This window comes from Lutra lutra, chromosome 7 (genome assembly GCF_902655055.1).
Source record: "Lutra lutra chromosome 7, mLutLut1.2, whole genome shotgun sequence".
Taxonomy (NCBI): domain Eukaryota; kingdom Metazoa; phylum Chordata; class Mammalia; order Carnivora; family Mustelidae; genus Lutra; species Lutra lutra.
The window spans coordinates 132,883,262-132,910,749 of NC_062284.1; the positions used below are offsets into that span (position 1 = coordinate 132,883,262).

The 27,488-nt window shown below is 43.4% G+C and overlaps 1 protein-coding gene across 2 annotated transcripts in view; it reads right to left on the reverse strand.

Moving 5' to 3' along the window:
• Positions 1-27,488, reverse strand: part of LIN52 (lin-52 DREAM MuvB core complex component) — a 142,991-nt gene that overhangs the window by 14,755 nt on the left and 100,748 nt on the right. The window contains exon 6 of one of the 2 annotated variants that reach the window (XM_047737263.1): positions 7,268-9,289. The exons of the other annotated variant lie outside the window; for it this stretch is intronic. Within the exon in view, the coding sequence (XP_047593219.1) occupies positions 9,234-9,289 (56 nt within the window). The 3' untranslated portion in view covers positions 7,268-9,233. Of the gene's footprint in view, positions 1-7,267; positions 9,290-27,488 lie in introns of those variants that run through there. 2 annotated transcript variants of the gene reach the window in all.

Sequence of the window (27,488 nt, forward strand, 5' to 3'; positions counted from 1 at the left end):
CCCCCGCACGGCAGGAATCATTATCCTTCCTGGCGTGACAGGGTCAGAACCAAACCAATTTGCATCAATCTTTGGTGATGTTGTGAGGTGTCGTCGCCTGTCCTGCCATCCTCATGTTGTAACAACGGCTTCAGCTCTCTGTTCCGGCGTGTTCCTCGCTGCTCCGGGAGGGCGGCCCGGATCTTGGGGCCCCGGCTCTTCAGGCTGCGGGTCAGGCAGGCTTCAGGGCCGTGCGTGGCTGACATTTCCTCTTTGTCTCGCTATCCCAAGCTGGGCAGGAAGTAGCCCCTCTCTGGGCAACAGGATGGACAAGGACACATCCCTCCGGTGACCCAGAGGAGGGAGCAGGGGTCTCAGGCACAGCATTTTTCTTACTCATCATGACATCTATTTCTGTTGGAGGGAAAGGAGGAGCAAAGCTCCTTAAGGCCCTCCAAGACCTAGTTAGATCCCTGGGCCTGTAGACTCCAGTGCCGGGGCCCGGAGGATGGAGTTCATTCTTCCGCATGATTCCATGTGAACCAGCCCCTGAGGCTCTCGTCTCTTTCTTTATCAGTTCCGCGGCCCTGCTTCCCACCTCGCAGGGACCCTGACTATACACACACGTGTTCCCAATAAAGGTGAGAACCACCCCCCCACGCACCCCTTGTGTCCCTCAGATCCCAGCTTGCACAGAAGGTACCTCACATTCTTTCTGGAGGGTGCGGTGCCTCTGTCTGGCTCTGGGATGAAAACAGAGGAGTATCACTCCAGGCCGCCCTGACCCATGCCTACCCCTGACCCCAAGTTCTTCTATTTTTTTTTTTTTTTCCTCCCCTTCTCTCCTGGTTGGGAAGGGAAAACAAACAGGAAGAAAGCAGTGAAGGACGCTCTCACAGCACGACATCTGGAGGAATGTCTGGCGTGCCCCCGAGCTGGGGAAATTCATCTTTAAGAGTTAACATCAAAATTAGGTGAGATATAGTTTTCTATGGGGGCATGGACTGAGGAAAAAGAGCTATTTGGCAGCCCTAACTGAACATGTAGCAAGAGAACATTTTTCTGTTCCTGAGCAAAAGCCCTGTAGCATGTGAGGAGGCTCGGGGCCCTGGGAAGGAGCGTGCTTAGGGCACAAGTCATTTCATCCACACTCTACCTGATGGAGTAGGGTCTGGGGCAGGGCTGGATGCTCAGTGGGTGCTTGGTAAATACTTAGAGGTTTACAGATTGATAGACATGTTCATACACAAGAATGAACCTCATTACCATAAACAAATGTCACCGGTGAAGTCTGCCTATGCGCACGCACACGTGCGTGATACTAGGTTGGACTGATCGGGCATTTTAAGCCCCACCTACCTATATATACTTAGCTCCAGAGGCTTCCCCCCCATATGATGAACACAACACGTGATTCTGTAGGGAGTTTGGAAAATGTAGGAAAAAAGCAAAAATTACCCACCCCCATCCTCCAACCAGGCAGTAAGTACCGTTAACACCTTGGGTCTATTTCCTTATAATATCCTGCCCCACCCCCCCATATTGGACATCATGTCGCATTTGTAATTTTATATCTTGCTATTTTATTTTTGCTTACCCTTATGACAAACTATTTCTTCCATGATATTGTAACCTTTTGCAAACATACTAACTGGCTGCATCATAGTTCACTATGTGAATGTACCATAATTTAATCAATAGTTCCAGGTACAAAGGACCAGTTGGCTTGAGGTAAGCAGCCCTGCGAGAAAAGCAAGGGATGAGGGTCTGCCGAGAAGAAGGTGGAGGCAGGGGCGCCTGGGCGGCTCAGTCGGTTAAGCGTCTGACTCTTCATTTTTTTCTCAGGTTATGATCTCAGGATCATGAGATTGGGTCCAGCCTGGGGCTTTGCACTGACTGTGGAGCCTGCTTGGGATTCTCTCTGCCTCTCCCTCTGCCCCTCCCTCCCTCCCTCCCCAAAAAAGGTGGAGGCAGTGACAGCAGAGACAAATGGAGGGGAAAAGGAGGCCAAGGAAGAAGTTCTCTGAGTTTGCTTTCCTTATTCCTCAGAGACCCTTATGGTTCTGACCCCTATACAACCCTCGTGGCCCTCCCCAGGGCTTTGCTGGTGGCTGCAGCCAATGCTTCTCATTTCCGCTCCGTCTGAAGTCACTGACTTTTCCAACCTGACTCTTCTCAGCTGCTCCTTTGTGTGAAGCCGCTGGCTCGGGCCTGCTCTGCTCCTGGGGCTTGGCCGCATCCGGGAAAGCCCTGGGATGTGACCTTCAGCCCCGCTTGACCCTGAGGCCCTCGGCCTGCACAGGCAGGCCAGGCTGTTCTCCTCGGGCTCCTAGGGAGGGCAAAGCCCGGAGGAGACTGCTGGGGTGGGGATGGGGGGAGTCCAGGCCCAAGTGCATCCTGCTTGGGCCTGGAAAGGGAGCATCTGGAAGAAGGATGGCGGGATCGGGGTAGGGGTGGGGTGGGAAGGGCTGGAGGACACAGCAAAACAGGGAAGAGCACCCCTGTGCGGTGACTGGAAGAGTGTGGATGCTCAACAAATGGGAGGACCATCAAGACTAGGGAAGTACAGCGAGCTGAGGCTTCTGCCAAGCTCAGTATCAGCTCAGAAACCCACCACTGTCACAAAGAACACCTCTCCTTCCCTTGTTTGTGAGCAACAAAGAGTCAGCCGTGATACTTGCTGAATGTCCACGCCAGCACAGGCTGCCCCGGAGGGTGGGATGAGGAGGGCAGGGGTACCCAGGAAGCTGTCAGCTCTCGGCAAAGAGTGAGAGAAATGGCTTCTCTGCTTTACCCCTTCCAACTATTCTAGGTAGCCGAAAGTTATTCTATTTTCCCTGTAAGAATTACCAATTTTTAACAAATGTGAGTGTAATAATGAAATAATGCATTGAATCCATTTTAAAAGCTATATCCTTCAAGCACTCATGTAATGGGTAAGATAGGCTATGTGCTGTTCTAAATACTTGCAAGTACTAGTTGAATCTCCACAATTACCCTAGCAGTTCGACACTACTATTGGGCCCACCCCATAAACGGGTAAACTAAACAGACAGGTGAAGTGATTTACTTACAGTTACATGTCTAGCAGACAGCAAAAACAGGATTTGGACCCAGGCAATCTGACGTCAGGATCTATGCCCTTATCCATGATGCTTGCCTGCCTCTCTCTCTCTCTCTCTTTTTTTTTTTTTTTTCTTTTTTTGAGGAGAGGGAGGGGCAGGAGGAGAAGGGGAAAGAGAATCTTAAGCAGGTTCCATGCCCAGTGCAGAGCCTGATGCAGGGCTCGATCTCACAAAAGCCCTGAGATCATGACCTGAGTTGAAACCAAGAATTGGGCGATTAACTGAGCACCCCAGACGCCCCTTGCCTGCCTCGTAGGAAATGTCCCAAGGACACTGTGGTTCAGAGAGAAGTGAATTGCATGACCTCACACTGCTTCTCTCTCCAGATCCACACTCTTAACTGAGACTAGCAAGAAAGCTGTGAACACTGAGTGTCATGGGGCAGCTCTTCCAACAAATTCTTATTAAGCACTTATTATGTGGCAAGTACTATTCTAATCCCTGTTTATAACCAAAGAAACTGTAAGAGACTGCACGAATTTGGGTCAGATTCTTTGACATCTCCCAAAAGTTATTTTAAAGTCAAACCTCATTGGTACTTCTGTGTGTCTCAGACAGGGAAGATGGAAAAACAAAGCAATTCTTATTACTTGAGCTTTCTGGCTCCTTGGATTCCAGATAATTGTTTTCTGGTATTGGGGGTCCCTTTCTGAAGCATCAAGTAGAGATCCAAACAGAAGGCAGAGAACAGGATAAGATGAAAATATGTGTGAGTCCAACTCAGCTCAGAGTTTGAGTTTAATTGCGATTCCACATGCCACTCTCCCCTGCATTCCTTTGTCCCTGGCTATGACCAAGTTCATGGCTGTGTCACCCCTAGTAATCCCAGTAATGGGCTGCAATCCCGAGGGAGCGGTGTCTCGTTTATTAAGTGGCCAACCTTTGAGCCACATGGAGTGTGGCCAGTGGTGGCTTCTTGCCCTAGCCATTGATGGGCCACTGCTCTGTTTAAAAAGACAGGGATCTTCCAGGAGAGAGAATGGGGATAGAAGGCAAGGCTTGTGAGAGAGCCAGAGACCCAGAAGTGAATGGGTGCTGGAAGTGTCCCTTCCAGGTCACGAATTCTTTGAGTGTAGAATTCCCATGTGTGTGCCGCACGTTAGCTAGCCTCAAGTTCGTTGACTATGGCTGTATAGGGCTTCGGTGCAGGTCCAAGGATGGTGCCACGGTTGTAGCTGCCCACGATGCCCCCAGCATGGACATGTGGGAGAAGAGACAAGGAGAACCCGAAGGGGACAACTGGCCAGAGGTGGCAAATGAACGGGGTGAGGCAAATAGCAGAGAGTGGGTCTCTCCTGAGGTCCCAGAATTCTCAGGGCTTCAGGCAATGGGACCAGGCCGCACCCGGAGCTGTTCTCCCAACAAATGAATGGCCTCTTCCTTCTCTGCCCACAGCCCCAGTGTCTGCCTTTTGGAGTTGGGGAGACATTGCCGCAGCTGCTTCGCTGTTTAGACACCCTCTCCCCTCAATATGTTCCCCCCCACCCTCGGGCATCTGTCCTCTGGTTAGAGTTGTGTGAAGCGGAAGACAATTTGGGGCTTATTAGTGTCCCAGGGAGACATGTAACTTGTGTTGCTGGGACCCAAACAGCAAGAGTCTTAGCGGCAAACTCCAGCCGAGAAAAGACTGAGGAATTGTCTCACCTAATTACAGGGAATGGCCCTCTTTGTGTTTGTGATTCGGTACGGTTGTCCGATCGCTTTTGATCGCTTTTCTCCATTTGCTGGCTCAGGCCATGCTGGAATTGTGCTAATTAGAAGAGAAATGGACAGAGTGATCCTGTCAGCCCTGGTTACTGGTGGGGACAAAGCGGAATATTCTTCTGAGGCAGTGTTTTGTGAGGGCCCTTCTTCCCGCTCTCATTAGGAGGAAGGGGCCCACAGGAGGGGAAGGTTCCGAATGCCTGGCCTGGCTAATGGAGCACTGGGGTGTTCATGTGCTAATTAACAGGCTCTGCCAGCCCTTGTGCCAACCATGAGCCTCGTGGTTGCACCTGGGGCCACCTGAAGCCCCCAAATGCCCCTGATCATGAAGAAAAAGTGTGGGGCAGAGAGTGGGAAGGCTAGTGGCCTCTTTAGGCAGAGTCGGGGACACAGCCCCCAAGGGCCAGAGAGGACTCAATAGAGGCTTAACAGTCAGGTAGAGGCCAGTCGGAACTTACAAACTCGGTTTACAAACCACCGTTTGGGGTGGAGGCTCTAAGGCTCTCTGGGGAAAGAGAAGCCCGTGCAGTGGCCGTCTGGTTGGCGCAAGATGAAGCAAACAGAAAATGGAGAACGTAACCAAATGGTTGGAGATGGATTTTGTGTACAAGTTGAAAGCTAGTAAGGAATCATGCTGTCTGACCTCTGGGACCATCTACTTTGGCCCACCAGCCCATTTCCTCCCTTCCTGTTCTGCCTGTTTCTCTTTTTTTGCGAGCCCTTAATCCTGGAGGAAGGAAACAGAAGGGCCCAGAGCACCCCCCGGAAAGGAAATTTCTTGGTTTCATCACAAAGCTCCTATGGAAGTCCAAACACCCTTCAGAAACCGAAAAGGCGGGGCGCCTGGGTGGCTCAGTGGGTTAAGCCACTGCCTTCGGCTCAGGTCATGATCTCAGGGTCCTGGGATCGAGTCCCGCGTCGGGCTCTCCACTCAGCAGGGAGCCTGCTTCCCCCTCTCTCTCTCTCTGCCTGCCTCTCCGTCTACTTGTGAGCTCTCTCTGTCAAATAAATAAATAAAATCTTTAAAAAAACAAAACAAAACCGAAAAGGCAATGGATTGACTCACCAGCTCCATTTTCACGGCCCAAAAGACAGGAGCTGCAGCTAGAGAACCACAAACGAGCAGCAGTTCCCAAGCGTCCAGTTAAAAAATATAAGTGGGTCACCAAAAGACACAGAAAAATTAACAATGGCATCTTGCTATTAATACAGTTAATAGCCTGTGAACTTTTGGTGCTCTGACAATGGAAGGAAGGCCAGGTGAATCAGCAGAGGCCAACCAAGAATCCGAGACACGGAAGAGAGCAAGAAACAAGACTGCTGGTGAGAAAAGACTTGAATAAGAATCTGAAAATTGTCTCCGAAGCCCTGGTGCTATTCCTCTCAGCCGACAGATGCTTCTGTGAGGAAGGCACTCAGAATGGCAAAGGGAAGGCCAAAGAAACCTGTGGGCAAGTCATATATAATTATTTATTGGAAAAATAATTTCTCAAGATTTAGAGCAGCGTGGTGATGACGCTGTCCCTGTGGAGGCAGCTGGCCGGCCGGGCTTTTCCAGGTCACAATCTACTGCCCACCCAGTTGTTTTCTTGGAAATCAGTGATGAGCCAATGGTGCCAAGCAATTGGCTTTCCTCACATGGAATGTTTCTCTGAAAGGGGATGAGGCTCTGCTCGAGGGCAGGTAAACTATCCGTGGGGGACAGCGATAGGACTAATCCTTGTTCTTCTCTAGTTCTAGAGCAGAGTCCAAAAGGAAGTCACACTAAGGATTTTAGTAGGCAGCAGAGAAACATTTGCTTCCATCATATTTAACTGGAAGGTATGGACCCTTCCAGCTCAAAGAAGACACAGAAGAGTAATTAGATGCGTAGGAGAGGAGCTTACAGTTCAGTGGGACGAGAGAGATGCACTCAGACCACTTAAATATAAGGTAGAGTTGGTAAAAGTCAGAAGGACGGGATACGTACGTGTTGTAGAAATGCAGGGAGAAAGATTGTTTCCAGGTGGTTCATCAGGGGTTTGTAGGAAGGGTAGGTCTGAAATGTGCAAAAGAGACTCTCTAGGAACTCAGTGGCATGAGCAAAGGTACTTAAGTGAGAAAATGGAACTGTTCAGATTAACTGTTAACAGATTCCATATACTGGAGAGGAGGGGTGATGAGGATTACATGCAGAGTGTTTTAAATGCCAGGATAAGAGACCCAGACTTTATTATTAGACACAAGGAGGTATTAAAGGTTTTTAAGTAATACTGTAGGGAGTTGAACAGTAATGAGGTTGGATGGCCGGTAGAACAGACTGGAAGCTGGGAGACCAAGTAGTAGATAGTCGTAAAGCCCCACACCACCCACTCTGGTATTAAGGGGAAAATAGCAGGTTATTTATCATTAGAGTTGTACTTTCCGATGAATGCTTTAAGTATGCAACTTGGCCCTTTGAGGAAAAGAAAAACTCACTCTCCTATGAAAGGGACATATTTATTATGATGACACAGAAACCATCAAGTACAAAGCACAGTCCTCTAACACCCTGAAGTACACACACATTATACATCCATTTATATTATCAATATAAAAATACATCATTAACATTTCTAAGGATGACAAATACAAAACCAATAAATATTGCAATTCTAAAACATCTACTTATGTTAAGTGCTGGTGAATAAGATAACAATAAAAGAAAGGCCAAAGCAGACCAGAAAACCAACTACACAGCCTTGGGTTACAGACCTGAGTTGGTTTTGGGGAGGTATCCTCATATTCTCCATGTATGTCTCAATTTCCCCAAACACTTGAAAGTGCCTGATGTCATCAACTCTCAAAAACCGAGCAAAGGAAAAATTTGACGTTGTGGCACTATTTTTTGCCCTCTCCTTCCCTCCCACTCCAACTGCATTTTGAGAAAAAGGAATGTCTATAATAGGCCTAACTTAAAATCTATGCCTCTCCAGCCTAAATTTCTATATCGCATCCAGGCAGAATCTTTTCTTTCTCACTTACCCATCCTTTGTGACTCGTGTTCAAGTTTTCTCCTTATCAATACGTAAAATCACGTGGATGGCAAAATTGAGAGAAAAACCCAACATTAGTTCTAGAGTGGGAAACAAGGCACACATGTCAGAAATGGTTAACAGACCAGCTATTTTAACTGAAGAGTGTGGCACCCTAGCACGGACACTCAGGACCAATAGCTTAACCACAAATTTCCTTGTAACCAAACGCCATAGGCCAACTGCCATGTAGATGTTCTTTGCATGAAGGTTAGGAAGCCTCATGTACTTCTCGAAACATCAGAGGCTGGGGGCTGGCTTACAAGACAAAATATGGAGAACATGTGTAACCAATTTTACGCATGGGTTAGGTTTTCAGGTTTTAACACAGAAACAGATAAGTGGCAAAGAGCTCCATAGGAATTGCATTTAAGTCTGGAAATTCTTTTTTCCCGCGTGCGTGCATGTGTGTATTTGTTACATTGATGAAATATCTGCTGTGAGAGGGGACAAGGGGGGGCAAAACACTGCCACCATTCCACAGCACAGTCAATTAGAGATTCTTCTTTTTAATCAAATGGGAACTCCTGTCAACAATCCCCTTCTCCTACCTTTTCAGCCATACTGACTTTCTAGTGTGGGTCTTTAACCGATTCCTGGAACTCAGAAGTCATTTCTTCCATCTTTAGCTTGGTCTTGAGGTCTAGAACCCAGTGCAACCTTGCATGGGCCTTTCACTACTTACTCCCAGGAGGGACTCGATACCCAGGGATCCTCTTTCCTGGAATCAGAACTGATGGTGGGGAATGAAAGGCACTGGGGCATGGGGACTATTGTGAGAGGTACAGAATTGTTAAAGCAGGTATACATGTCAAGAAGACTCTGGCTTCTCCAGCTGGGGATTCTTGGAACCCAATATATAACGGAGAGTTCACAGGTCAGTTCACTGGTCTGTTTCAGAATCTAATTGTTCTCTGGTCTCCTCACACCATAAATACTTCCTAAGATATCAAGTACAAGCCAGAAGAACACGTCCACTCAACGTTCCACAGCTGACTTTGCCATCACCGAATCAAATCAGGTGTAAGATCCTGGGGCTCCTGCATCACTTTCTGAAATGACAGAGCAGAACTTTGACCTTTAAGAATGATGTGCTCTCTGGTGTCACCCACATCCAAGGCTGAGATGGTCAAAGTCCGGAAGCTGACTGAGTAACCGTGCTCATCCTTCTGTTGAGACTCAACAGAGCAAATTCCTCTCTTGCCGCCGAATGTCCTCAGAGGTGCAGAGTGCCAGGAGCAGCGGGGAGGGTCAGTCCTGGAGGGGCACCCTCCGGCCTCTCACCGGAAAGCAGAGAGTTGCACATCATCAGAGCTCCACTGGGAGGGAGGGCGCAGTTCCAGTCCCCGGACATCCCGTCCACAAGCAGCTGCTACTTCTTGGGTTTCTCCAGAATGTTGAGAAATTTCCCCCGTGTCATCTCTCTGGCTGCAATCACAGCAAATGGAAGATCAATGAAAACCCACAATCTGCACAAGAGATCTCAGGTAAATAGGTTTTAAAAATGCAAACTAATTCAAATTGTAAAAACAGTTGCTACCACAACAGACTAAATCACCACTAACCTCCAAAAAGAGGGAAAAACCAACCAACACTGACGACGAAAACTATAGGAAGCCAGCAACTGCTAAAGGCCAACTGGGGAAGACTGTCATCCCCCCTGAACAAAATCCCCAGGGAATCCCCCCAAACCTCCCTCTCTCTTTCTCCAGAATGTAACCAAATACTCATGTCAGGGGGTTTGCTCTTGGAGACTACAACCCAACCAAGATTAGAGTCTTCTCTGGGTTGCTGGTCTCTGGACATTTATAATCTCAGATCAGAATCAGAGATCATTTACCCCATCTCTCGGCAGTGGAAGTCCCTGGATACTGTAATGTAACAGGGTTTATATTCCCTCGGTGCTGCTCATCTGTGGATGGTGTAATAAAGTAGGGTTTATAGAGCTTTGGTCTTCTCTCTCTTGGCATTGTCAGTCCTTAGATATTTAATACAGCCAGGCAAGGTTTATGTGTCTTTCTCTGCCTTTCAGCACTATCAATCTTTGAATGCTGTGGTTACAAGAGGGTTTATACAGCTACTTTCCTACATATGAGGCTCCAAAATGAAAGTAAAACATTTCTCAATTACAAGGGCCACTCCAGAAGCCCGCTGTTGCCGCTCTGCTGGGCAAACTTGCAGGAAGTGGATGTATTATAACACCCCCTTCATCCTCATCCCGACAAAATCATCTTCCCAGATCTCTTCAATAGATTTAACAGTGCTCAAAGTTTCCAATCGTTGGTCCCAGAGGCCAGGAGTCTCCTGGCACCGGGCGGTGGGCTCACAGCAGGCTGCGCCTGTGGCCTCCTAAGAGTATGTTCCCATCCTGGCCAAAGAGTGAGATGGCTGGAAAGGCACCTGCAGAATGAGAAGGACCTTTACCCCGCCTCCTGTGGCCTGACTCAAGTCCAGACCTGGTGCTAGATGAGTGGACTCCCCTCCCCCCTCCCTAGTAGCTCCTGGTTCATTTGTACAACAGAGAACTACAATAATACAAACTCTGAAACCAGAGGGAAGGTTCTGGTACCTGTAGTCCATATATTCTTCACCTCAAATCCTGGAGCTCCAACAAAGGGCAAGGAAATCCCACTAACTAGGAATGGAAGTTCCAGTGCTAAGTGCTGCCGCATGTGCCCACAACCCCACCTGGGCTCAAGTCAAAATGACTGTTCCTTTCCTTTGTGGATTTGCACCAGACCCTATACGACAAAGTTCTGGTAAGACTTGCAGTTATCTGTTTATATACGTGTCTTCCTGCCCTGAAGGGTAAGAACCAAGGGTAGAAGCTCATTATTCTTTCTATCACGAACACTAGAGGTAGTATCTGCTAAATAAATGTTGGCTGGATGAATGATAATATACGAAAGGATTCCAAGCAGGAACACAATAATGTCTGTTGCCTTCCTTTGCAGAGACACTGTTAACGGCCCTCGGGGCTTCATTCTCTACATTGCCGGTGGGGGTTGTTTTTCCTAAATTTATCTTGCTTATTTGGCAAGAAAAAGACTTTCCTTTGATGAAAGTAATGCCAGATTAATGGAGAGACAGAGGTAGGACTAACTACTCTAGAGGAAATCCAAACAAGCATTTTCCTGCCCAGGGGAGGTGGCGTGGACTTGCAGATGACAGAGTCTGAACTCAGTTTAGGTTCCAGCTCTAGCGTTTAGCAGCGGGGGGGGGGGGGGGGGGGGGACACTTTGGGATAGGCAAGATCTATGAGCCTGTTTCTTTATCTGCAAAATGAGTAGCACATGAATGCCACCTGCCCTGGTTTTCTCTTGGCTATTCAGCAATGAACATGCTTGGTAGAGTGGTACCATTAACACGCCGCCTTTCAAAGGAGGGTGAGTAGTCTGCTGCTTCTCCCGCACTCGGTGTTTCCTGAGTGAATGAATGAATGAACTATGATAAGGGAGGCTAACAACCTCAAAAATCCCATTCCTTGGAAGCTTTTCCCTCGGCCTAATCCTCTGACTTAAACTTTTGGCCAGAGTGGGTTTCATCATTTATTTCTGCTGGTTGGGTCTCCTGCCTCCTCTATGGTGCTTACTAAGGAGTTGTACATCATATCAAATGATCCCGCAGCATGGCTAGAAGCAGGTACTTTGGAAACCAGACGTGGGTAATCCAAAACTCTGGGTGGAACAGAGCTTTGCTCCAAAAATCCTGGGCCTGGAGCTCTGTATTGATCTTACTCATTATTTCTGCCTGCTTCCCTTCATGTCCCCGCTCTACTGTTTTCTTCCCCAAATGGGAGAATGACCAATATTTTAAGGCATCAAATTTAAAAAGACCCAATCTAGTTGAGGGATCAAAAGGATTTAAAAGGCAAAATAAACCGTTCTTCCAAAGTCTCTCAGTGGCAAGCTCTCCTTGAATTTAACCAATCCTTTTTAACAACCCTTTCCCCACTCAATCATTCCTCCCCCTTCAACCTAATCTGAGCACACAGAGCTGCAGAAAACCCCCGTAAAAGTAGAAGTAATTCAAAGACCTCATCTTCTACATGGGAGGGGAGAAAGTTTCCCTACTCGCCAGTCCCATATAGGAGATATACGAATTCGTGACATAGCTGCTCCCTAAAAGAGGGCTGTGCTCTATAAATCACCTCCTAAGCACCAAGCCCTCTTTGTGCTCAGAGAAATTGCTGTGGGTCAGGGGCAGCTTCAGACCTCGAGCCCTCCTGTTCACTTGTTATCGGAGATGTTAACATCTCTGATTAATTCACATAACCCCTTATTTTATTCTTCATCTCTTTATCCTTGCCTTGCTGCTTTGCTGTAGTGCGAGGTTTCTTACCGACCCGCGACAGTAATCGCCGCCTGCTAGCCGCACCCCCTAAACCTAGTGAAATTGTTTAGCAATGCCAACCGCGCTTTTAATTTGCAAGACATCAGACACAGAGGTAATTTATACCAACATCTGTTCATTTTTGACTTCTGAAACAAACTCGCACATGCTGCTACAAAATCCCATTAGGAGTAGGGAGACAGCCTTCTGCTACTATTCTGTATTCCTCTTACACACACACACACACACACACACGAGCGTGTGCACTTGCACGCAAGCACATACACACCCCTTCCAGCAGGGTTTTATATGTAAATGTATTTTATGAAAAAACTCCCACCAAGGATTTCAAATCTCTCCAGGGAAGAGCCTTTAGAGATATCTCTGGCTTGCTTACAGAAGAGAGGAAGACATTTCTACTCCCCTGCCTCATTCCATCCCTTCTTGTTCCCACTAGTTATGGCTTGGTGCAATTCTTGGGTTAAGGGCCCTGGTGAGATTATATGCTCCCCAGCCTGACACTTCCAGTTCCTCTCTTTTCTCCTGGTTTTTTTCCACCATGTGTTCGAAGACAATCTTAGAGACGATAAGATTGCTGGAGTTTTACCTAGAGTCAGTAAAAGTGCTTAACCATTTTCTAGTTCTGGGTTAATCCTCTAGGGTTCTGAGGTTGAACAGGAAGGCAACGATGTTCCCACATTCTAATAAGTATGCCAAGAGGGATCCACTGGTGATCCGCCACCACAGTATCTGTGCGCACAAGAGAGGCACGGCCTCCATGCCAAGTCATGATCACAGGCCCTCCTACGCAACGCAGCCCGCGAACGGAGTTAAGTCACAATACAGACTGTCACCGTAGGGGCAACATGTGAATTGCTGCTGAGAATGTGGGACAGGAGACCACTTGTACACACTCAAAGACAGCAAATGGAGAAACTACAATCAACTTCCAGGTTTATGCAGTTTCTATGTGCCCCCTTCATCGTTTCCCTAAGGCTGTCGGGTTCACGGCAGCTGTAAATACCCGGGTCTACTTAGAGAGGTCAGGGCTGAAGGGAGGTCTCCGTCCTGCTCGCTGTGTGGTTTAATACAATCTCTTCTTCAGATTCCCCAATTCCTCCATCTACAGTTAGCCTTGCCTCTGGCTCCCTTTCCACAATGACTACCCCCAAACTGCCTTCTCTGCTGTAAATTTTCTTGGTGGCTGGTTGAAAAAGATTCAGTGGTACAGATTGATTTCTCACCAGTGAGGGGATGAGGGATTACCAGAGGCACCCTGGTTAACGAGATTGGGTGCAGACTCTCTCACGAGACCAACCCTCTCTGCCAGGGCTTTGCACCTTTCGCCCATGACATATGGGTTTCATTACAGAAAGATTTTCCAGATTATAACTTTGAGGCAATTGCCTGATAAAATTCTGCTCGGCTTTAATGTAGAGAACAATGTAAAGATTAAGTAACTTTTTAATGAAATGGGAGAAACTCATAATGTTTGGTTTTCAATTCCAATGCAAACTACTTTAAATATTTCTGTGCCTCAACATAATTAAAAACATTAGCAAGATGGAGAAAAGTTACACGAGGCTGTCTTTAGGAGACTCTAATACGACTGGCAGGAAACAAAGGAAATAGCATACTCTGTGTAAGGAGCAGGGCTTTGAGCATCAGACCGGCTTGGAGATGCTGCTTCCCAGCTCCTACTTGGACCTGGGACCAATGGAGGCAAGTCACCCAAGACATCTTCCCGAGGTTTGGTTTCCTTTTTTTTTTTTTTTTTAATACAACTTTTTATTATTTTTTTATTTTTTATTTTTTTTTAAGATTTTATTTATTTATTTGACAGAGAGAAATCACAAGTAGGCAGAGAGGCAAGCAGAGAGAGAGGAGGAAGCAGGCTTCCCGCCGAGCGGAAAGCCCGATGTGGGGCTCGAACCCAGGACCTGGGATCATGACCTGAGCCGAAGGCAGCGGCCTAACCCACTGAGCCACCCAGGCGCCCTTATTATTTTTTTAAAGTGAGGTCTATGCCCACATGGGGCTCATACTCACGACCCTGAGATCAGTTGCATGCTCTACTGACTGAGCCAGCCAGGCGCCCCTTGGTTCCCTCATTGGTTCAAGGTGAAATTAACATAAAGGTCACATGGGCATTTAGTAAACACTAGCTACTGTATAACTATCTTTCCTTCTTCCATTTCAAACAAGACGTTTATTTAAGCAAAGAGACACTTGATGGGAAAACTATCTAGGATTCTTTTCTTTTTTTAAAAGATTTTATTTATTTATTTAACAGACAGAGACAGTGAGTGAGGGAACACAAGCAGGGGGAATGGGAGAGGGAGAAGCCGAGCAGGGAGCCGTTGTGGGGTCCAATCCCAGGACTCTGAGGATCATGACCCAAGCCAAAGGCAGACACCCAACGACTGAGCCACCCAGGCGCCCCTAGAATTCATTTCTTTTAGAGCAATTTGTTTCTATTTAAAGACAAAATGCCCTACATGTAACAGCTATGTACAAAAAAGTTATACAACTGCCCTTGGTTTTATAATGATAAATGAAAAACATTAAAATTCTCCCAAATGAGCAAGGTACACAAGGAGTTTTTCATTTCTTTTTCTGGTTAAACAGTGAGAGAAGAATAACTTACTAGAATACGAGATAAGAACTGAACAAGCAGTTTTTTAAAAAATTATTTATTTATTTATTTATTTGACAGACAGAGATCACAAATAGGCAGAGAAGCAGGCAGAGAGAGAGAGAGAGGGAAGCAGGCTCCCTGCCGAGCAGAGAGCCCGATGCGGGGCTCGATCCCAGGACCCTGGGATCATGACCCGAGCCGAAGGCAGAGGCCTTAATCCACTGAGCCACACAGGCACCCCAATAAATAAAATCTTAAAAAAAAAAAAATCTCCAATGCGAAACAAAAGGAACCAGGAATGACTTGTGTCCGCGTAAAACGTCTCACCTGGAGAACCAGACCTGCCAGAGTAATGTCAGGGACTAGAGGCAGCCGCCTTCCTTAACTCTACCAGCAGCTGCTTCCAGCGAAGAAGAACACATACAATCCTAGTTTAGTTTACATCAGGACACTCAGAAGCGATTTACTTAGTTAGCTTCATTGAAAGATAGTTTTGTAAAAATGAAGCCATTGGTTACAATTATGGTTTGGGCGCTTTTAAAAATTACTTTTTTCATTCTGGCAACCTTGAATGCATTCTAATAACTGTGACAGGAGGGATCTGCAGTCATCACGGTACACTGGGCAAGGGAAGCACGAGGGGGTTGGATGAATGGTTAAGTCAGTCACACGAAGTGACCACTCCGTACTAGATATTAGGGAAGATTCCGATACAGGAGAAGCAGCCTTTGAGATGGGCTAGTTGTTCACAGCCTATTTTGGTGTGTTAGAGGAGAGCAAAAGGAAACCGATGTGATTTATAAATCCGTGTTCTCTCTCGCAGGAACGTGGGGAAGTCTCTGGTCACTCTGGCAGAGAGCCGGAGTTCAGCAGAGCAGCTCGCCAGACTGGGATCCTTCCCCACACTCCTGCTCAGACCTCCGCACAAAACGTACCAGCAAATGATGGATAATTCAAGTTGAGGATGAAGCACCTCTTCATGCCTCTATTCCAAGAGCAGCTGTGCTAGTGCGGCCACCAAGAACTGAAAGTGCTATGAACTGAGTACCGTTCTGAGGTACTGAGGAGGGGACTTTGGAGCCTCATTTAGACACACTTGGTGGTCTTCAGAAGGTGGTGTAATGGTAACAAGGTCTCCATTCTTAAAGAACTCACGGGAGAGTTCATGAGAGAGAGTTTCTAGTAGAAATCTCACTTTTCTCTAAATTACATAGAAGAAGCATTTGAAGGTAAGCAGAACAGCTTTGAGGCTTTTGCCTAAAGTTCTTTGGGCATAAGCATTTCAAGAGGAGACCAAAACATGTATCTGACTAAATACAGTCTGGATGCTACATCTGTGACCAAACTATCACTGACTATGAAAATCTTCCGTCTTTTTTGAGAGGGGTGCACACTTTCTAGATTCTCTTTCTATTGGGTGTCTTGTTTCTCTAACAGGATTTTTTTCTTCCAAAAGGTGGGGGTGCTAAGAACAGTGTTCCCTCCGCGGAATTCAGAGGAGGACAATTTTATATTAAACATTCCCCCTCAGTTCAGGGTAAGGCCCATTTCTGGAGAATGTTTTACCTAAGATGTAATATAAAAAAGAAGAGCCAAGACTCAATGTACAGGTAAACAAATTTGGACAGTTCCAATATGGAAAATAATTTTAATGGCTTTTCATAGCAAAAAAGAAAAAAAAAAGGATAGAAATATTCAGCCAACAGATTTATTCTCAGAATATAAAACATCAAGCAAGAACATAAAATATGGGAAGTGTCAGGCATGATGCCTGAAGATTGAAAGCAGAAGTAGAAGAATCTTAATTGTCAGGCATTTGAAAAATGTTGTATTCAGGTGAAAGCCTGTGTTTCTCCCATCAACTCTCCTTGCCCTGCCTTCTTTCAAGAGCAAAACAAGACTAGTTTTCAAATATTCAGTCTTTATCATCCTTCTCCCTACTAAAAAACAAAACAAACCAAAACAACAACATCAAACCCTGGAAGATTTGGTTCAGGAATGAGAGCTATCAAGTTTTTATTTGTATTTTGTAACCTTTTCAGAGCACTTCATAGTTTTGCTTGGTTCCCGTTTCAAGAGTAAACTCAAGTAAATGAAAGGCAATGAGATCAAAGCAATGGATTAATACTCTTGGGGTGAGAACTTTTACTAAACACTTAAAATTTGTGCAGAACACCTGTGCTTCAGGGCATGGGTAGTAATACAACATGGTGAAACCTTTCTCATGACCAAGGGCTAGTAGCTTCACACAGTCTTAATTTCTTCATCCATAAAGTGAGTAAAACAATAAATCTATCACGTAAGGTTAAGAAAACAATAACTAGTCAAACTGACTCGATCAATACACAAAATATTTTGCCTCAAGTTAGAGTAATTTATCCATAGGCCACATTCCACTCTCAGGAAAATCAGACCAAGATCACCATATAGATAAATTTCAAATCACCTGGACATTAAGACAACTTTCCCGCTTGAAACATCCCCACTTCAACATGCTGGCAGTAACTAAAGTCTACAGAGGATGAAGGCCCAGTCTTCTTGACCCCTAGGGCAGGGAAAGAGTTACATCTTCACACTGAGAAGCCAATAAAAACCTCTCTTGATTATAATTTAGATAAGAACCATTGGATTGAATAATAATGTCTGAAACTCCCCTAGCTGTTTCACCTTGAGACGTCCATCACTGGGTTAAACATGATGCTAATTGCATTTGGATTGATTAATTTCTCTCACTCCTGTCTATTCGAATAACGCTTAACAAAATAATCATAGCACCCAGAGCCAAATCTTTTCCGTCAAAGGAATGAAGCCATCAGAACAGGCAGAGATGAAAGAAATGAAGATGACCCGTAATTACTGCAACGGTGATATCATTACCATATTATACAAAATGAGTGTGGGGGGGAGGGGGAGTGGAGGGAGGAGGGGCTGAGATTATTTATTTTTTTTAATGGAACCTTACAATCTAAGAATACAGATTTGACATCAAGTGGAACACACAGAAATACAGAACTTTAAAAAACATACAAATCTTGCTCATGAAATTACAAAATCCAACAAACCCTGAGGCTCAAGATACATCATGTGTCTTGGGCTGTGAGGAGGTATTATTCACGCCACAGTTTTTCACTGCCATAACACTTTGTGTATGACTTGCATAGAGATTTAAGATGTTGTCTTCATGCCACAGCATTCCTATAGTTACTGGGGAATTTTTCTTTAAGCCAGGAAATAATACCATTTTATTTTAATATTGTTAGAGGTGGCCTTGTTTGTAAAATTAGCATCTGGGTTTTAACTGCTAAACTAGTCCTAGGTTAAGACACCAAAGCAAATGTCTATGAGTCTTTATGCATGGTTCACTGGACAATAGTATGGACTTAACTTACTGGCAAGGAAGAATATAATAATAGTTTCCTACTTTCTTATTGTTTGAGATGACCTTTTTAATACTTAGGATATAAAACCAATGACTGCGTAGGATTTGAACTTTAGGTCTAAAAACTATCACTTACTAGAAGGTGATCTCAAGTAAATGAGGTAGCCTCTCTGTGCCTCAGTTCCTTCATCTATAAAATGGGGATCACTACTGACCTGAGTTGTTGTAATACTTAAGAGAATACATTTAAGTGCTCAGTAAGTGCTGGTATAAGAAAGAAAATTTCCTCCCAAGATTAATTTTATGGTTATTTATAGAACCCTGAACAATCTGGTTATTTCACTTACTAAAGTTAAACAGACACTTTAAAATACCTTTTATATAAGTTTTAACAAATATCTGTGAAGTAAAAAACAAAACAAAACAAAAAGTAAGCAAAAAGGATACTCAGAAGGTGTATCATTTTAATAGGTTAGAAATATCTGGATGATATTTTTGCTAAGGTATTTTAAACATAGAACCATTATTAAATTGAAAATAATAAAAACAGATATTAAAATGATTTCATTTAGTTTGGACAAGAAGTTCTGTTTTCTTATATAACAAATATTCCCAAATAAAATGAGTATATGTACTCCAAAATTATAACCATTCAGTAATAAATAAATTAAACTATTTACTACACTAACTAGTATTCACCACTTTCTTTTTGTCTAAGAGGTAATGCAACACAGGAAAAGGGTATGTCTCATCTGGCTTTGGAATTCGGCCTAGATTTGGTCCAAATCCCAGCCCCTATTCCTAAGTTTCAAGGTCTTGAGCAAGTAATTTACTTTTCTGAGCATCAGTTTTCTGATCTGTAAAACAGGAATTATAAAGTAGACTTTGCAGAGTCTATGGAATAAAATAATGCAAGAAAATCCTTTATACTGCCTGGCATGTAGTAGGGAAGTCAATAAATGGCAGCACTGATCATTTTTATCCTTCATGTCTCAGCTCAGAAGTCACCTTTTCAGAGAGGTCTTCCTGACTACCCCATCCAAAGCGAGTCCTCTTATTCTTTCCCATCGACCCGTTTACTTCCTTCATGGCACTTACCCAAATCTGCAATTACCTTTGTTTATTTGCCTTCATGCTCCATGAAGTTCTGTAGAACTTCCCGCTGTATCACCATCAACTAGAACAATGCCAGGCACCCAGTAGGCGGCCAACTACGTATCTACTTCATGTATGAAATAACATATTCATATATCAGGAAAAAGGAACTCTGCTTCCTTTTCAATTTTTATTTATTTATTTATTTATTTATTTATTTATTTATTTGACAGACAGAGATCACAAGTAGGCAGAGAGGCAGGCAGAGAGAGAGGAGGAAGCAGGCTCCCCGCTGAGCAGAGAGCCCGATGCGGGGCTCGATCCCAGGACCCTGAGATCATGACCTGAGCTGAAGGCAGAGGCTTAACCCACTGAACCACCAGGCGCCCCTAAAACCACTGATCTTCACTGAAACTGGAACAAATGGAAGTGATGTGCTTCCTGATGTGAAGCTGTAGTTTCAGGCAAATGGTACCACTTATAAGGCATTCTTACTAAAGACACTGAATCCAAACTCAATTTCTTCTCTAACTTTATCAGATTCTAGGAATTATGGGAGAGAAGAAGTATATGTGGAACACTACCACCAGGATAAAATCATCAAAATTTAAAATGTGGGGTAGAGGACTGAAAAAAGAAAGCAAAAAAAGAAGAAATAAAATGTGGGAAATCCTGCAGGACAAACAACCGAGTTCTTCAACAATTAAACAGCATGGAGGGAAAAACTTAGAGGAAGTAGGGAGTGTGGTTACAGAGAAGCTTAAGAAACTGAGGATTCATATCAACAAATACAATGTGTGGGATCTGGTTGCGATTGATTCATACAAACTAATTTTATTTTTAAAAATTATTTATTTTAAAGAGAGAGAAAGAGCATGTACATGTGTCAAGAGAAGGGCAGAGAGAGATTCTCTGCCCCTCCCCCTGCACTCTCTCTAAAATAAATAAATAAAATCTGTGTTTTTAAAAAAAATTTTTTTAAATAAAATCTTTAAAGCACAAAATTTTGATCCAAATTGGACATGGACTATAAGATGTTATTAAGGAACTATTTTATTTTGTTCAGCATATTAACGGTGGGGTTTTTTTAAAAAAGATTTTATTTATTGGGGCGCCTGGGTGGCTCAGTGGGTTAAGCCGCTGCCTTCGGCTCAGGTCATGATCCCAGGGTCCTGGGATCGAGTCCCGCGTCGGGCTCGCTGCTCAGCAGGAAGCCTACTTCCCTTCCTCTCTCTCTGCCTGCCTCTCTGCCTACTTGTGATCTCTCTCTGACAAATAAATAAATAAAATCTTTAAAAAAAAAAAGATTTTATTTATTTATTTGAGAAAGAGAGAGAGCACAGAGCAGGGGTGGGAGGTCAGAGGGAGTGGGAGAAGCAGACGCCCCGCTGAGCAGGGAGCCCAACTTGAGGCTTGATCCCAAGACCCGAGGATCATGACCTGAGCTGAAGCAGACACTTAACTTCTAACCCACTGAGCCACTCAAGCACCCCAAAGTGTCGTTTTTTGTTTTTGTTTTATTCCTTATTTATTTATTTTTAAAGATTTTATTTATTTATTTGACAGAGAGATAGCACAAGTAAGCAGAGCAGCAGGCAGAGGGAGAGAGAAGCAGACTCCTCGCTGAGAAGGAAGCCGGATATGGGGTTGGATCCCAGGACTCTGGAACCATGACCTGAGTGGAAGGCAGCTGCTTAACCAACTGACCCATGCAGGCGCCCCCCCTTTTTTTTCTTTTTTAAAGAAAAAAGCTTTCTTAAAAAAAGAAAGGAAGAAAGGAAGGAAGAGAGGGAGGGATAGAACAAGGAAAGGAAAAGGCAAAGAAAAGAAAAAGGCCTTCTCTGTTAGGATTTCCTTTAAAATACTCCAGCCAACAAGAGGAATATAACAAGCAATATGATACAAGGGAGTAGGGGTAAAACAAGAATTACTGAAGATGGGGATGTGAGCCCATCATAGCATTCTCTCTACTTTAGTTAGTACATGCTTAGAAAATCTCCACAATAAAAATATGCTTCTCTGGATATACAGCCTTTTCTCATTGTCACCACATACCATAATACAATGAAGAGTAAGCCAGGGAACAGAGACCCGGGTAGTTCACTCTGCAGAGGGCTTGGGAATGGATGGACACGGAACGCTTTAGAAAGGGGGTGACTTTTCATGTCATGAATGTTTATCTCCATCGTTAAAGTCTTTGGATGAGGAACAAATTACACATGAATGAGAAATCAAAAGCAGATTATATATATTTTAAAGTCTACCAAATCTAACTCAAGTTAAGCCTAATATTAAGGAGCAGCTGCCCTCCAACTTTTCTCTCTCTCAATTATTTTAGAAATCAAACTGACAGATCTATGAGCACGGTTTTCAATTTGTTCATAAAATAGTCATGAGAGGTGCTCTCTGCCTCGATACTCTGCTTCTACAAAATTCTCTGGGAGGTGGAGAGAATGAGTCCTTGGTTACTCATTTATTGAATCTTCTCAGGAAAACCTTTTGAGGCCGGGAGCAAGACTAACTTCAAGCTGTCAGTCCAACAGTTAACAAGTTGCGAAGAGATAGCTTAATCTAAACTTTCACTAGTCCAATGAAATTTCAACTAGTTTGCCCTCATACTGTCAACAATCGTGTATATAAATGATGACCTAACCGATCCTACTTCACTTTGGACACCCTTTTACTTCATAGATGATTTACACAATGTAAAACAAATTACTTGTTCTAGCTGATAATTTGATTTTTAATTGTTTGCACTGTGGTTTCACGTACATACGGTTCATGTTCTCAACCTGACCAGATAATAAATTCATCAATGGATGAGATCTTTTAAGATGATTTCCCTGATGGACTTAGAAAAAATGTACAATATACAGGAGCTATCCAGTAGGCTTTCATTTAAAAAATCTTTTTCCTCTAAAATCATGTAGTAACACATAGGTACAACAATTACTGCCTTCATATGACCATGAATTTCTTTTAAAACCACTTAAGAATCAGGTAAGAACTTGATTGTATGGCATGTCTACTTGGAAAGTAATATGGTAGGTTCATTTTCCTTCCAATTAGAAATAACAGCTAATTAACATTCTGGGTCCCCTCCCCCCCAAATACTTGGTTACAATGTTTCTAAACAATCTTATTTACAATATTCATGAATTATTAATTTAAAATGATCAGAACACAAAAATATCCTCAACCAGAAAATTACATATTACTGTCTATATAGTCTGCATTACTGAAACTCCAGAGCTTAACCAAAACATAGTTAATATACAATAAACACGTATTAAATGAAAAAAACTTTGACAGTACAAGTAATAATTTAGTATCTTAAAAACAATTTATGGGTAGGCCACCTTGCTGGGTCAGTCAGAAGAGCGTAAGACTCTTGATCTCAGGATCGTGAATTCAAGCCCCACCTGGGGTGTAGAGATTACTTAAATGAATAAATCTTTAAAAAAACACAATTTGGGGGGTGCCTGGGTCTCAGTGGGTTAAGGCCTCTGCCTTAGGCTCAGGTCATGATCCCGGGGTCCTGGGATCGAGCCCGCATTGTGCTCTCTGCTGGGCGGAGAGCCTGCTTCCCTTCCTCTCTCTCTCTCTGCCTGCCTCTCTGCTTAATTGTGATCTCAGTCTGTCAAATAAATAAATAAAATCTTTAAAAAAAAACCACACACACACAATTTGGGGCCCCTGGGTGGGTCAGTGGGTTAAAGCCTCTGCCTTCAGCTCAGGTCATGATCCCAGGGTTCTGGGATCAAGCCCCATGTCGGGCTCTCTGCTCAGCGGGGAGTCTGCTTCCTCCTCTCTCTCTGCCTGCCTCTTTGACTACTTGTGATCTCTGTCAAATAAATAAATAAAATCTTTAAAAAAATAAATTAAAAAACACAATTTATGGGTAATCAATATAGTTAAATATGATGGGGAGACCCAGATGTCCACTGACAGATGAATGGATAAAGAAGATGTGGGGATGCCTGGGTGGCTCAGTGGGTTAAAGCCTCTGCCTTTGGCTCAGGTCATGATCCCAGGGTCCTGGGATCGAGCCCCGCATCGGCCCCCCTGCTCAGCAGGGAGCCTGCTTCCCTTCCTCTCTCTCTGCCTGCCTTTCTGCCTACTTGTGATCTCTGTCTGTCAAATGAATAAATAAAATCTTTAAAAAAAAAAAGATGTGGTATATTTATACGATGGAATATTACGCAGCCATCAAAAATGAAATATTGCCACTTGCAATGATGTGGATGGAACTAGAGGGCATTATGCTAAGCGAAATAAGTCAATCGGAGGAAGACAATTATCATATGATCTCACTGATATTTGGAATTTAAGAAACAAGGCAGAGGATCATAGGGGAAGAGAGAAAGAAATGAAACAAGAGGAAACAAGAGAGGGAGATAAACTGTAAGAGACTCTTGATCTCAGGAAACAAATCAAGGGTCGCTGGAGGGGAGGGAAGTAGAAGGGATGGGGTGACTGGTGGCTAAGTGATGGACACTGGGGAGGGTATGCATTGTGGTGAGCACTGGGTGTTATGGAAGACTGATGAATCACAGACATGTACCCCTAAAACAAATAATACATTATATGTTAATCAACTGAATTTAAATTAAAAATAAATAAATTAATTCAAAAAATATGATGGGGAGATCTGGTTAATTAGATATCATAATGATTAATAATTAAATTTAAAATATTTTTTTCATTAATTTTATTTGCATTCCAACCAATACAGAAGTAAAATGAAAAGAAGCATCTTTTTTTTTTTTAAAAGATTTTATTTATTTGACGGAGAGAGAGCACAAGCAGGGGGAGCAGGAAGCAGAGGGAGAGGGAGAAGCAGGCTCCCTGCAGAGCAGGAAGCCTGACACAGGGCTCAACTGCAGGATACCAGGATTAGAACCTGAGCTGAAGGTAGATGCTCAACTGACTGAACCACCCAGGCACCCCCAAAAGAAGCATCTTATAGATGCTAGACCCCTGGTTTCAAAACCAGGAGGTTAGAGTTCTAAACTAGTTTCATCAAGCAGTCAACAAGTTCCTACTGTGCACTCACATATACTCTTACAATTGCAGATGATGAGACACCAAAAGAGATCAACCAATCTTCCTCAGAAAACCCCTCCGAGCTTCTGTGGGGACCAAAGTTGGCTCATTAACAGCTTAACTGTGCTCGTGCAGATACCTGTAGAGAGCATTGGAATCATGGAGTATTTTTTTTCCCCTAGACCTTAAAAAGAGGGCTAGGTGGGAAGATCAGAACAGAACCATTTCAATATACTGGAGGTCTTTCAGATAGCTTAGTTAGAATCTGCAACCTATATCAGTGGTTCTCAAAGTGTGGTCCCTGGGCCGACTCCACTAGCATCACCTGGGGAACCTGTCAGACATACAAATTCTTATGTCCTCATCCCAGATCTACTGCATCAGAAATTCAAGAGATTGGGCTCAAGAATCCATGTTTTAACATGCCTGTCAGGTGATTCTGATGGACGCTAAAGTATGACTACCGCCAATCTACATTATCTAGGCTTTCTGATTTTTGTCTCCAGTTCTCTGTGGTTCTAATTCATTACCAAAAGAGAAAGCATGGTTTTATTATATGAAAGTTATGATCTGAAAGTTACAAGTTAAAAACTGAAGAGAGTATCTTTTAGAAAATATGAGCAAAAAATGGGAGAAATTAAAATATTCAGCCTCAGGATTAGAACTTTGTTTTTAAGTAGGCTCCTCATCCAACTTGGGGCTTGAACCCACAATCATGACATCACAAACTGCATGTTCTACAGAGCCAACTAGGTGCCCCCCATGGGATTAGAATTTTTACTAAGACTTCAGCTCTATCTCTGATACACTCTATCACGATTGTGCTTAGTGTTAAGGTTACCATACAATCCTTAATCTTGAGAATCTTGACAGAAGACAGACTGGAAAACAAACAATTATCAAACAATGTCATGAAAGCTGTAAGAGCAGCTTATAACATATTAAAAGGACAGACATATGCATACTTAATTCTGTACATGGTTTGGTTTTGGACGGGCAAGAAAAAGCTTTAGAAAAAGGGGTGATATTTGAACTGAGCCTTTAGAAATGTACTACCTAGGAACACCTAGACAAGCTTAGGACAACTCCTTTTTAAAAGCTTTCCACTAGGCCACTGGTGCGAAATGCAACTGGATGTTATGAAATAGATCTTAAAACCCTTAAGTACCTGCTTAAAAGTCCTAAGTACCTGCTTAATTCCCAGCACTGTTTGGGATTTCTTGTAGCTACCAAAGTAGTATAAAACATGGCCCTACTTTTAAGAAATTAAACCACAAATAATGAATCTGGTCGATCTAAAATTTGGCAGAAACTAAGGTAATTTTAACTATTCTTCATCATATTCTGTTGAGCAAAAAAACTGTGACAGTCAACAACCAAAACACAATTAAGTTATCTGTCCAGTGTCCCCTCCAGACTGAAGTTTTCACAGGATTTACAAAAAATGGAGACATCTACCATGCTTTTACATAAAAAGCTTTACGCAAATACTTTTATTTTTTATTTGAAAGAAACAGATGCTTTACAAAGTCCAGGCTGGATAATGCTATCTTAATGAACTAAAAATCCTTGAGCTTGTTAAGATCAACCTGATCTAATTTTGTGAAACCGCCAAATTTTAAATCAGTTTTTTCCTCTATACTCGTGTTGATTTCAATAAACTAGCATTTCTGTACCCAAACATATCTGACTGAACCTCATGTTTTCAAACGTAGAGAGACTTAAAAGCTAGCTCCCATAATTTGCTAAAAGTTTATTTTAATAAAGACTACTTAGTGAGTTGCCAGTAATCTAGCTCTGATTTGATTATGGGGTCCTATTTCTAATCAATAAACCTCCAGATCCAGAATTGAGTCAAAGGCCAGAAGACAATGTGAATAAGATACTTAAATATTCTTACTATTAATCACATTCTCTGTACTACTTTCTTAATAACTGCCCAAGTTCAGCGTAAGTTACTGGGTACATTCACTTCATTTGTACAATCAATGACATGTCTTTGAGGTTAAAGTCAACACAGAAATTAAATTCTATATGCCAGAAGCTGTTTAGCACTCCAAGTCTATAAATTCTTTCAGAAAAACAAAAACAAGAATATATAAGATTAAAACTAACAAAACAGAGGATATGACCTAATGTTGTCATTCAGCTTTTCATGCCCCCAAAGAGCCAACCAACTGTAAATGAATTCACAATAAGCCATTCTTCTCCAATTGAGATCAGGATATGAAATATCAAACTCCAAAGTCCTTTGAAATGGGATCCAACACAGAGAGTGATGAAAGCAAACAGGGCATTTTGCTCACTCAGTTTTTAAGTGACTCCAAAAGACAAAGGAGAGACTACTAAATGGTTGAGTTACCTACTGGTTTAGCAAAATGTACTTAGATCATTGGATGATATATGTTATACTAAGTTAAAATTATACCCAGGGAATTCCAATGCAAATCTTAAGATATAATATACATTCCTCACATCAAAAGAAAGTTTAAAATGGTGATGACACAAAACCTTGTACATGAATATTCATAGCAGCATTACCATAATATCCAAGAACTGAAAATAACCAAATGTTCATCAACTGATGAGTAATGTGGTATATCCATATAAGGGAATACTATTTGGCAATAAAAAGGAATGAAACCCTGGGGGGCACCTGCATGGCTCAGTCATTAAGCATCTGCCTTCAGCTCAGGTCATGATCCTGGAGTCCTGGGTTCAAGTCCCACATCAGGCTTCCTACTCAGTGGGAAGCCTGCTTCTCCCTCTCCCACTTCCCCTGCTTGTGCTCCCCTCTCTCTCTGTGTCTCTCTCTGTCAAATAAATAAAATCTTTAAAAAAGGGGGGGGGCACCTGAGTGGCTCAGTGGGTTAAAGCCTCTGCCTTCAGCTCAGGTCATGGTCTCAGGGTCCTGGGATCGAGTCCCACATCGGGCTCTCTGCTCAGCAGGGAGCCTGCTTCCTCCTCTCTCTCTCTGCCTGCCTCTCTGCCTACTTGTGATCTCTCTCTCTCTCTCTGTCAAATAAATAAATAGATGTCTTTAAAAAAAAAAAAAAGGAATGAAACCCTTAGACAAAAAGTACGTTAGTGATTACTTAGAGCCGGTTGGAGAAGTGGAGTCGGGGGGATGGGAGAGA